This window comes from Anoplophora glabripennis, unplaced genomic scaffold (genome assembly GCF_000390285.2).
Source record: "Anoplophora glabripennis isolate ALB-LARVAE unplaced genomic scaffold, Agla_2.0 scaffold61, whole genome shotgun sequence".
Classification (NCBI taxonomy): Eukaryota; Metazoa; Arthropoda; class Insecta; order Coleoptera; family Cerambycidae; genus Anoplophora; species Anoplophora glabripennis.
The window spans coordinates 1,140,960-1,153,556 of NW_019416237.1; the positions used below are offsets into that span (position 1 = coordinate 1,140,960).

At 33.6% G+C, this 12,597-nt stretch overlaps 2 protein-coding genes across 2 annotated transcripts; one reads left to right on the forward strand and one right to left on the reverse strand.

Annotated features, from left to right (window-relative positions):
• Positions 1 to 1,741: 1,741 nt before the first annotated feature.
• LOC108917740 (ribosome biogenesis protein BMS1 homolog) lies at positions 1,742 to 9,528 on the reverse strand. Its single transcript, XM_018724484.1, has 9 exons — positions 9,349 to 9,528; positions 8,436 to 9,293; positions 7,324 to 8,382; positions 7,029 to 7,228; positions 5,587 to 6,375; positions 5,254 to 5,536; positions 2,271 to 2,446; positions 2,053 to 2,214; positions 1,742 to 1,998 (listed from the first exon to the last, which is right to left on the reverse strand). Exons 1-9 carry the CDS (start codon positions 9,401 to 9,403, stop codon positions 1,786 to 1,788), a joined length of 3,795 nt encoding a protein of 1,264 aa, XP_018580000.1. The 5' UTR covers positions 9,404 to 9,528; the 3' UTR covers positions 1,742 to 1,785.
• Positions 9,529 to 10,005: 477 nt separating this feature from the next.
• Positions 10,006 to 11,125, forward strand: LOC108917722 (proteasome subunit beta type-6). Its single transcript, XM_018724463.2, has 5 exons — positions 10,006 to 10,186; positions 10,252 to 10,319; positions 10,372 to 10,503; positions 10,589 to 10,863; positions 10,946 to 11,125. The coding sequence occupies exons 1-5, from the start codon at positions 10,109 to 10,111 to the stop codon at positions 11,071 to 11,073; spliced, it is 681 nt and encodes a 226-aa protein (XP_018579979.1). The 5' UTR covers positions 10,006 to 10,108; the 3' UTR covers positions 11,074 to 11,125.
• Positions 11,126 to 12,597: the final 1,472 nt, after the last annotated feature.

Genomic DNA, 12,597 nt, shown 5'->3' on the forward strand with positions numbered 1-12,597 from the left:
GAGAAAACTATTTGTGATTTTGAAACCTTTATAAGAGGTTCTTAGGGTATAAAAAAGATTATGGAGTCCAGTCGAGAAAAAATATAATGCATAAACTCATAAACACCAATTAGTATGGAAAAATGAACTACAAATGACCTGGTTTTTTTTTTTTTTGATGTCAGGGAAAACCTGGAAAAGTCAGGGAATTCTTTATTACTTTTGAACTATGAACCCTGAATTCTAAATGTATGTATTTTATTTTCATGGATCCAATATATCATCAATTTCTATGTGATTTTATCTGTTGTGACTATCATTACACGTCACGCGGGTAATGTATATTTTGTCGATATCATGCAAAACTCAAATACCAGAACCAGAACATGCAAAACTCAAATACCAGAACCAGAACATGCAAAACTCAAATACCAAAACCAGAACATGCTGGCTACGTGAACTCAACAACCTTATGTTCTTGCACCAGTCTTACAAGTAAAATAATATATGGTTCAGTCACATAAAATACTAACAGTTGATGTTTCATTGCAATACGGAAACATGAGAAAATTCTGATCCGTAGAAAACCTGGTTCTAGAACGTGTTCATCAAATTTGAATACTTCCGTTCCTTCTATATCAAGCTTATTTTGAACATAAGATGGAGCTAAACCAACCTGGTAAACACCAATGTAAATAATTGAGGTCAAATCTAGGAAATTCTCTGGCATGATTTTTATTAAGTTGGATCCTTCTAAAGAGATTTTTGGCTTCAATTCGAGTTTGAACTATATTCACATCATTAATTCTTTGATGCAATTCTCTTGCTAACGGAACAGTAGCATCCTGCATAACTAACAAATAATCTGTTGACAAAATCAAGATTCAGGGCTAAACTCAACCGTTTTCACATATACAAGTAGTTTTTGAGTCGTGGTACAAAAGCCACCCAAAAGAGGTGTTGGACCGATTTTGCAAACTCCTGGTGGTACACCTTGGGGTAATGCAAATGCAAACGGCAAAAAATATTAAATAACATTTTTTAACCCCTTCAAATACAGAGTTATTGCACTTAACGTAACTCAAAAACTATGAATTTTTTGATATTGCGCCAATGGAGACTTTTGATCGGCAGATTAAGAGCTGTAACAAAAATTTCAGCCAATTTAACTGAAATCACTTTTTCATAAGGAAAGTGCGGGGTCCTTTAATCGTATATGACTGTTTGTTCTTTTCAACGATTTCAGTCATTTAGGTACATATTAAATTCCTCAAAAATAATTGAAACTCGTTCATTATCTGCACATACTTTAGAATAGTATACACACAACATAAAAATTAAGTCACAATAAAAATACCCAGTACGACAGCTGTAAGAAATGATTTTGTTCATGCACATGACTTGATGTACTTTTACACTGATTGGCACTCTATATCAATGTAATAAGACATTTATAAATTTCTTTTAATGCACAGACACCAAATGCGATATTTAGACCATAGTGCAAACGCCACATATTCCATTATCCCGCTGCCCAATTTACACACCGAAGAGCCAAACTCTAGTTGTTATATTTGTTGGTCATTTTATATAATTGAGAAGAAAGATTTCATGCAGTTGATGTCAATAACTCAACTGCCTAATGGCACATATGCAATTTTTAGTTCGGGTATAAATGTACTTCGCTCTCTATACAACATAACTTTTTTTAACTTGACATGACAAGGTATACTTTATCTTTATGTAAAATTCAAAGTTTCTAAACTTCATTTTTATTTAAAAAAAAAAACAAACAAATTAGCCAAATTACTTTCCACCACCCTTGTTCTTCTCTCTAATTTGAGCTTTACTTCGGTTCCTGAACACCTCCTTCTTTTTCTGCTTCAGTTTTCTCTCTTTGCTAGCCTCCTGAGCCGCGATATTCTGCCTGTGTTTTTCCAATCTCTCCTTTGTTTCCTTTTTCAGCTTCTCTTGTTTGTGTTCATAAGTGGCTTTAATCATCTTTATCATAGCCGACACCTAAACCGAAAATATTAAAAAATAAAATTCGGGTAAAATAATTACTTTCATTACCTTTTGTTCATGTGGCTCACGAATGACGGCAACTCTATCGATGCCCTTCTTTCTCTCTGATACCTTGATGCCATGATTAGGTTTGTCTCTATAGGGTAATGCCTTTTGTAACTTCTGAGGGATGATTAGTGGCTTAAACGGCTTGGGTTGCCTATTGATAGGCTAAAACAGAAAATTTTAATGAGAGGATTTAAATATATATAAAGCAATTTACTTACTGTGTATAAACTATCTTTGTGGGCAGGATTTTTTATTCCTTCCTCCCGTTTTATCTCACCAGTTGTCCTGATCCCTCTCCATGCATTCTTTTTACCAGACGGTAACAGCAACGTATTGACAGGAGCATAAAATTCAGGTACATCAACTCTGTACCAAGTTCTACAGAAAACAATATCTGAAAAGCACATAAAGTATCAAGCAATAAATATGTAAAAACCGAAAATATTCTCATTAACTACCACCAGTGGAGTTTAGTTGTAGGATTAAAAGTGTTACTTTTGTGGCAATTTTGTATTTGTGAGACGAAGCGTAGGTAGTCGAGCAGATGCAAAATTTGCTTGCCACAAAAGTAACACTTTTAATCCAAATAAAACATGTTTATTTTCTCCAACCAAAATCCCCCATTTTATTATGGATTTGTGCTATGAAATTATTCAAACCAAATTTGGATAATAAAGCAAAGTATGTAAGTAGGATATAACGATATAGTTTATTGATAATTTGTCAAATAATAGTCGCCATATTGCTAATTGAGTTCATTTGTGATTGTTTGTGGTAGAATTTGCTGAAAACTTTGTAAAAATGGAATCTAATGAAGATTTTGGTGTACCTGAGGAGATACTGGAGTGTGCGAAAGAGGTTTCTTTGAATCTTCTCCCAAAGAAATCTTGAGAAATTTATGAATGTGTCTACCAACGTTTTATGGATTGGTGCAAAGAAAAAACATTAAGTTGTATTCAGAAGATGTATTGTTAGTGTATTTCTCTAACTTATCAAATAAAATGAAGCCATCAAAGCTTTGATCACAATATTCAATGTTGCGATCAACGTTGGATATAAAGAAGGGGATTGATGTAAGCGAATATTCAAAGTTACATGCTTTTCTCAAGAGACAAAATGAGGTATATGTACCGAGTATTTACAAAGGAACAAGTTGATTGCTTTTTGAATAGTGCAACTTATAATTTATATTTGATGATGAAGGTAAACGCTTTAAAAATAAAGGAACAAAATTTTTAAAAACTTATTTGTAGGTCGTCCTAATATTGGGGGTTGCAGGCGCATGCCGTTCTGATGAATTAGTGGATTTAACAATTGATAATGTTGAAGATGTGAAATCCGCCTTAATTATAAAAATTTCCAATACCAAAACCAAGAGACCACATTCTATTACTGTGCTGGGCGACAATTATTTAAGTTTTTATCGAAAATATGTTGCTTTATGTCCACCCGAATTGGTAGAATGTCAATTATTTCTCAGATATGTTAGTGGAAAGTGTCATCAAATAGTAGTAGTTGGTATTCATAAAATTAGTGCCGTCTCCCAAGAAGTGGCAAAATTTTTGAAGCTAAACAACTGAAAAGAGTACAGTGGACACGCATTACAATGAACGTCTGCTACTCTTTTGGTTGACGGCGGTGGTGACTTTATTTATCTTAAAAGACACGGAAGAATGAGATCGAGCACCGTGATGGAAAGCTACAATGACGACTCACTTTTGAATAAAATATTGCGAAAATAATACTGTAAGTTGATAGTGGTAATGATAATCCAAGCACTGTTGTCATTTCTGATTTCACAATATCTGAAAATAATATAAATATTAATGAAAACGTGTTCGACTGCTTTGAGAATTGCTCCAAGAATGATGGTTGTGGCAATTTCAGTGGTTTATTTAATTTTAATACTTGTTCAAACTGTGTATTTAATATCAATGTAGATAAACAAAAATTATTGTAAATATTATTGAATAAACTTTTATAAATTAGAACTTGATTAACACTTTTAATCTAAAGATTTAGGGCCAGTACTTTCAGTTAGACTTTAACCGTTTGTTTCGGTTACTTTCAAGCACTGTCTACTACTGACCAGGGGTCAAAGTGGGCGTGTCCGTAGTTCAATTTAATCGGAGCATCTAGCCACGATTACCGACTGATTAACGTGGTTTAGCGGGAAACATATTTTGATACTTTTGACAGAATTGACGTTTTTAAAAACATGGATTTAAATGAATTGGAGGAGCTATTTGATGGTAATGATCAAATACGTTAATAATAATTTTTGTACATATGAAGTGAAACACGCATTAATTATTTTGGGACAATTTTTTAACAGATTTTGGTTTTCCAAAAACACTGTTAGGGCAATCTTGTTCCCAGCAATAGAACATATTTTGAACCATTTGAACCTGCAATAGCAGTATGTAATATTACAATATTATATCTTCACCTTTTATATTTTAATTCAATTGTAGTATAATGAATTTTCCCTAAGAGTTGCCCCATCAGTGTTTTTGTTTTCAATTATTTTTAGTTCTGTTGCCATTAATTCATTAGGAGACCGATTTCATGCTCAGTAAAATTTGTTCCTTTTTTCTTGCTACCCATTATAGTTTAAGATCTTTGAATAAATATATCACACAGCAAAAGGAATTAATAAATCAGATTTGACAAGAAATGTATGACACATGACATGCATCATAACAAAATTTAAAATTTGTGTATGACGTACGTCTTTCCTACTATCCTAATTCAAATCCTGGGTTAAATCACATACTTCTGGATAGAAGTATGTGGGTTAAATATGAAAATTATTTAGTGCATATGTGATTAATTAATTCCCGTTCAAAATTTGCATCATATAATGTCAAAAAGAAGAAGAAAACGAAATAAGCAGATGAAGTGCAACCAACCTAAAAATTGCAAGATTATCTTATGTCAAAATGTCAACCTTGCAGACTTCTAACAGTCAAAAAATGTGTTGTGACGGTTGGAGAAAAAATAAATTAAATCTGACACTAGAAGTGGCATACGTTACTTTGCCAGCATAAAAACACAAATCTATATAAATATTTGGTGCATTGTTCTTAAAAATTGCAGTTATTTGTCAGTTACCAGAGCAGTCACAGGTGTCATTGCTCTAAAAAAAGCACAGTCGCATCTCTACTTTGTTCAAATATTTTATAAAGTAAGAGTACTTACCACTTAACTGAATTTTATCTTCAAATGTAGCACGAAAGCATCCCTCTGGTTTATTAACAGCCTTTTTTATTTGTCCTCTGATACCAGAAACCGTTTTAATACGTGCTCCCTCAAACTTAGCAACTTCCAACGCAGAGTTAAACATTCCTTTAACAAATGCTGTCTTTTTGTATATCTTTAGTGGGTAGCCGATAAGTTTTAATTTTTTCATTATTTGTGTAGACTTATCTAATTCTTGAACAGTTCCCGTGGCTGCGATTCTGAAGCCTAATTTTTTAACTACCTTTAAAAAAATACAATTAAAAAATATATATAATAGTCACTTACACTTACTTCTTGTGAGGAGTCGACGACTTGCAACGCCAAAAAACCTGTACCTTGAGGCGTGATCGGTCCCCAAAAGTGGGCGTTGCAGGCAAGATGCTCTGGAGTGTATTTTAAATATCTGTATTTCAAATCGTCCTCTAATTTGGAATAAAGTGGTATTGTTTGGAACCTTCGCCATCCCAAGGAAATTATTAACGGATCATTTGTTTTCAATATTTTATTATACCATCGATGTTTCTTTATTCTAACATTAACGTATCCTATATTTTCTTCACCCATATTGAGGGCTCCTATAACCAACGGGTAAGTCGGATCAAAATTAGTGATAAACTCGGCAGGCACATTCTCAAATTCTATTCGAACATACATTCCAGCTCTAAATCCTTCAATCTGCACCCTAACCTCATCAGGCATGCTATCGAAAACTGTTTTGTTCAACTGAGCTTGTTTTTCAGCCGTCATTTTCAGATCATCGTAATAACTGGTCTTTTCAGTATTATCATACTCTGCATCAAATTTTTCTTTCAGCTTCCTTTTCTTCTCGACAAGAGCTTGCTTGTCGGCTTCTTCATCTTTCTCACTATCTTTTCTTTTACGCTTTTCTGCCTGTTTCTGATCGGTTTTCAGTTTTGATGTTTCAAATTTCTGTCCTGTTTCGAGATCTTCAAAGTCGCCGAATATTTCTGAGTTTACATCACTTAAATCTTCAGTGTCGTCTAACTTCAGGAGTTCTGCTGCATCTTCCGATTCTTTCCACTTTCCGGTTACAAAACAGTTAGCAATAAGAGCTTTGTTCTGAAAAATATTAAGTGTTTTTTTATTTTGATGTTTCATTTCTCAGTAATGAAAGAGGAATTTTTTTATAATAATGTGCAATTTTCAACATATACAGGGTGCAAGAAAATAAGTTATTTCTAGAAATAAAAATAATAATTGTCAAGCCCCTCTCCTTATTTGGGTGGGTCAGCATATTGTTACAAAATCAGTCACTAACAGTTTCTTATCAATAAAACACACTCGAAGCGAAATATTAAACTTTTCTTGATCAATGTTATTCCATATTTCTACAAGAATGTTTTCAGTATCATCTAGTCATGTACGTTTAACCAAAGAAAACGCAGACAAAAATAACTTTATCGTTATCGTAAGTACCGCAAACACCTCTGTGTCAATGTTTCTATGCTATATTATGTTATTGAGATATCCCAATAATGTGTAGGTAGTAGAGTGCCCATTTTGTCACACATGTTTTGTGAAACCCTTGATGCCTAATATCTCTAATGCAGAGATTACCCAATCTTAATGACTCACCCTGTATAAGGGCTTAAAATACATATAATTTGGAATTTTTGAAACAAAAAACAACTTTTAATGGTATGAGAAATGTGTAAATACAAATATAAAAATGATCAATGTAGAAAATTGAGAGAATTCTATTAATGACTTACCTCTGTATCTAGCCAGTCTCTTGTCGAAGCGCCCCAAGGTAACATTAATGATGACTCAGTTAAATTCATGCTATCTTTATTAAGTTTTAACTTTTCTTGATCCCTTGACACTTTCTTAAAAAGTCCTCCTATATTATCTTCGTCATCGCTACTACTTTCACTTTCTTGAGTCACAAAATTATGTTTGGAATCAAATACACCTAAAGGAAATATACATACTGGTTAAATCAATAGTTCTGACACTTATTACCACATAATATTTTGCATTTTTCATTAAAAATTAAGACTAACTTACCATATACTAATTTCATTATATTATGATTTGTATTTTGACGGTTCACGAAAGAATCTTTGGCTTTTTGGGCTAAATTTTCCTTCCACTTTACATCCATACCATAGACATCACTATTGTCTTCACTGTCTTCATTATTATCCTCCAAATTTTCATCACTTTCGGAATCTTGCTCACTATTTGATTCTTCCGAGGATTCTTCATGTTTATCAGAGTGTTCATCACTATCTGAACCTTCATTATTATCTTTATCATTACTTACGAGATTGATTTCACCATAAAAAAAAATACCATTTGCTTCTGAAGTACTTTCTTCATTTACTTCCTTGGAATTTTGGATAGATTTGTTACCGTCTTCTTTTCCTGAAGTGGTTTCTTTAAAACTAAGCTGTTTTAAGACGCTGCTAACCTTATCGTGAATATCTTTATCTTTATTCACCCTTAAATTTGTGTACTCGAACGAAGTACTCACTACTTCTTTGATTCCATCTTCATCATTGTCACTACTTTTATATTCATCTTCACTATTATCACTTAAATTATTTGAATAATCTTCATCGGTAGTGTCAAAAACTACTTTTCTTCTAATTCTTCCATTATTCTCCACACGTTCCTCATGAAAATTATATATGTTTTCTTTTCGCAATTCTTTCAGTTCAGCGTCTAGGTCACTGTCTTCTTTTTCATCGTCCCTTTTTTCATATAATTGTACGTTTTCAGTTACATGTTGTTCATTTTCAACTAAATCTTTAGCTGTAAGTTCATCACCTCCCGTAAAAAGTTGAATTTTTGAGTGTTCCAATTTCACGTCTAGGGTAGTTTTATTTTTCAACAAATTTGCAATCATAGCACTTGTTTCATCATCTGTTCTTTTACTGTGACTATGTGAACCTCCTAGCTCGATATAAACGGCATCTTTATCATATACTATACCACCAACACCCGAAAAGGGAGCATAAACAAATTTTTCCTTTTCAATCAAAGCCCTCTTTTTAATCTGTTCCGGTAATGGACACGGATCCGGAAGACAGGAAATATCACATATTTTGAGATCTCCCAAACCTGAAAGATATACTTATTAGACAGTATGTAAAAATTATCTAAAAACATTTTACCAGCAATGTGTACCGCAGTTTCCTTTTTAAGAGGAACTCCTCTAATATATCCATATAATGAAATATTTCGATCACATTTAGGATTCTTTCTAATTAGTTCCTGATTAGTCAAATCCTCATATCGGTCTCCAAGTAAGTAACTGTGAGTCGTTCTCCACTGTAGTGGCCTAAATTTCATAACAGAAATGAATCGGCTTAAATTTTTAATCTCATTTCGTAAATATTCCCCATGGAGTATTCCCGATAAATAAAACAATTTTGCACCTGGATACACTTCAGCCCAAAATCTATGTTTAAGAGTCTTTTTTGTAGTTTTGAGTGCTTTACTATTTTTGATCATATCCAAGTGAGTTAATACGCCCATAATTCTAGGCATCCCGTGGATCTGACATATATTTAAAAATTCAAAAACCTCCATTTCAAATCCAAAACTAGCATCACACAACAATAATACTAAGTCACCTACTTTAGCCAAATCTATCATTGAGTTAATATCGTTATTGCATTCGATAAAAGTTACTCTTCGTTTTTTTCCAGTAACAATTGTCACAGGGCCTTTTATCTCCGTTAGAGGTGATCGTGTGTAACTTTTGATTAAATTTTTAATTAAAGTAGTTTTGCCAACTTTTGGTGGACCTACTACTGCTACGAGTATAGGTGGTGGTTCAATGGGAGTTCTGTCAACTACTGGTATGTGTTGCTTCTTTGTTTCAATATCTTGCTTCCTTCTAAACCTTCGTTCAGCTCTAATAGCTGAATTAAATGCAAAAGCTTTAGGATTCCGCTGCTTATCTGAAAGTTCTTCTGCAATTGGGTTTTGAATATCTTTTTTGTTTTTTTTCTTTACAGCTTTTCTCCCTAAAAAATAGTATCGTAATTAATATTTTTTATTCATAAAATTTGTAAAACTAACCTGAATGCCTATCTCGATGTGACTTTTTCGTATCCCCCACATTATTTTCCTCCATATTAATTAATTAATTACAAGAGACTGTTTAAAATATGAAAATTTCAGAAAATAAAGATTTTTAAAATATTTTAAAAATCTACCTTGAGTTATTAAAAATCTAACCTACAAGAAACAGAAGTCAGAAACACAGGTATGGTCACAGTATGGGGGCCTTTCGTTTTGACAAAAATAGTACCTACTAATATCAGTTCAGAGTAACTCTAAGTTGCTGTTAGCTCCTAATAACTACTTTTTTGCCAAATTGAAAGGCCCTATGATTTGTGCACAAATCACAATTCGCATTCACTATCTCGTATCTCACTCTCTGAATGGAGTTTGTGCTCCTTGCTCGTTATCCTTAGGGCCTTTCGATTTGGCAGAAATAGTAGCTATCAGTTGCTAATATCAACTTAGAGTTACTCTGAACTGATATTAGTTGCTAATGACCCTCAGTTTAAGGAATAAGCGAACGCTTATCAAGGTGGTACTTCAACCGCAGCTAACCTACGCCTCCACGGCGTGGGGTCACGCGGCAAAAAGCCACTTAAAGTCATTACAGGCTGTNTCCAATCTCCATGTGTTTTTCCTATTTTTCGTTGGTCAAAGGTGATTTTGACTGATTTTGGCGGCTGACATCCTGACAATTAAAAGCAAATTTTGTTTCAAGATTACAAGCAGATTTTTGGTTAAGTGCTGAGTGGTGATTTTGTTATTCTGCATAAAAATGCCTCCTGTTTTTAGTGGATATTCTACCATGGTAGATGATTCAAATGATTGGAGAAATGCCCCGCACAGTACGGGGGTAAGTTGAGATTATCATATGCCTTTGAGTATCCTAGAATATGTATATAATTATTAAATTTTCAGACTTCTATCATGGCAGCAGAATTTGCTGGTGGTGTAATTATTGGTGCTGATTCAAGAACCACTACAGGGTAAATTTACTATTTATTAGTAATATTTTTGTTTAAAATATATTTTTTTCAGAGCTTATATTGCTAATCGTGTTACTGACAAGCTGACTAAAATAACAGACCACATATATTGCTGTCGTTCTGGGTCTGCAGCAGATACGCAGGCTATTGCAGATATTGTCAAATATCATCTTAATTTTCATGGGTAATAAATTATTATTTTATTATATTGTATTCTATTTACACTACTGTTGATCACTGTCCGGAGATAATATTAAAATATTTTTTAGAATGGAGCTTGGTGAAGAGCCCCTAGTGGAAGTGGGTGCAGCCATATTTAGAGAACTTTGTTACAGTTATAGAGATTCTCTTATGGCAGGCATCCTTGTTGCAGGATGGGACAAGCGTAAAGGCGGTCAAATTTATTCCATTCCTATAGGAGGCATGTGTGTTAGGCAGCCTGTGTCAATTGGTGGTTCAGGTTCTAGTTATGTGTACGGTTATGTAGATGCTAACTATAAACCGAACATGTCTAAGGAAGAATGTGCTAAATTTGTCGCCAACAGTAAGATAATTTCAGTAAAACATTACTTTTAATTCATGCTACAAATGTAAATTTATAAATTTGAAATGTTTTTTTTTTTTAGCTTTGGCACTTGCTATGTCACGGGATGGGTCATCAGGAGGTGTAGTTCGACTGGGTATTATTACAGAAGAAGGAGTTGAACGTAGAGTTATTTTAGGAAATGAATTACCTAAATTCTTTGAAGACTAACACTAAAATTTGTATTCTATGCTTCTATTTAATAAAAAAACTCATCCTAATACTTTTTGTTTTTTAAGTGGTAAAGAAAAACTTGCTATGGCTTATGTACAAAGCAGAAGTAATGAATGAAAAACTGGGCTGAATGTAAAAGTTATGTCGTTGAATGTCTTGAAAAATGAATTTGATGTCTGACTTCAGCAGTTTTACTGCCCTCTATCAAGTAGCGATCGAATTAATGCAATGAAACATGCAAAATCCATTGTCCGGAGTCCTACGCATATACTGTTTCAGAAGTGCTCCAAAAAGACGTTTTTTTGGAAAAGCGGTGGAACACTAAAATTCGAATAAACTGTTATGGGTTAAGTAATAGTCAGTTTTTTTTTCAAATTTTATAAGAAATTCAATAAAGTACAGGTTCACCACTTTTCTGTACCCGTAGCCCTCTAGTCTTTTGAATATTTTCGTTTGTTTTTCATAAATTTTTCGTATCCGTATCCTGTTTGTGCAGCATTCATTTAAATGTGACTAAAAGTATGATCAAATAATTTGTGGTTTGTTGGCTAATTTTAAGTATAATTGGTAAGTCCAATGCAGTGGCGGCTCGTGACATTGAGAATAGGTGAAGCATATTCGTTGATTGACTAAAAAGAAAAAGTGCCGTTGGCAAAAAATTTTCAAATTTTAAAGGTCAAATGGCTAAATGAATCGAAATTTTTAGTTGCATTTGCAATATTACCGAAAAACTGACGTTCGAGAGAAGGATTTTCATTTAGATTTTATAAAAAATAGAAATATTAGTTCGGCTTGTGGACTCCTGCGACATTAACGCACACCGTACATGTATGTTCCAAAGAAGTTTTGTGGTTACGACGTCGCGTGACATTCCCAAAATTGTTAAATCCCTTCTTATTTTACACGCCTGACTTTACACCCATAATTAAACACGGCATACAGAAAAGTTTTTTTAAATGAACACTTCCACACAACCACTTATACTCCGAATACCATTCATTCCGAAACTTTCGAACATACACGTTGTCTTTTGACTTCTTATTTCCATATCGAGAGAATAAGACACAAATCTCTCGCAATTTAAAAAATCTTTGTCCTCAATTTTCCATCTGAAAAATGGCGTTTCCAAAAAAATACATACTGGATCAAACATAGGAAACATTTCTACAATTATTATACTAAACAAATATTAACAAAGAATTGTTATAATCGTGCACTAGGCGACGTGTATCATATAAACTGTTGAAGGCAGGCGATGGGCGATGCTGCTTCCATTTCTGCCTCACTCGTTTCCCCACACCGTAGTTTAATAACGTATTGGCCGCCTCGTTGCCATGACAACCGCCGTAAACAGCGCTATGAAGAGAAGCAGAGTACACACCAATTTCAACCTGCATCACTTACATATATTATACGTTGTATGGTACGAGGTTGATGTTCGCACTCAACAAGGGCAATGTTTTTTTAGAGGGCGTTCACCGCGCAACTGGTCTGTTTATTTTTGTGTATTAAACAAACAAA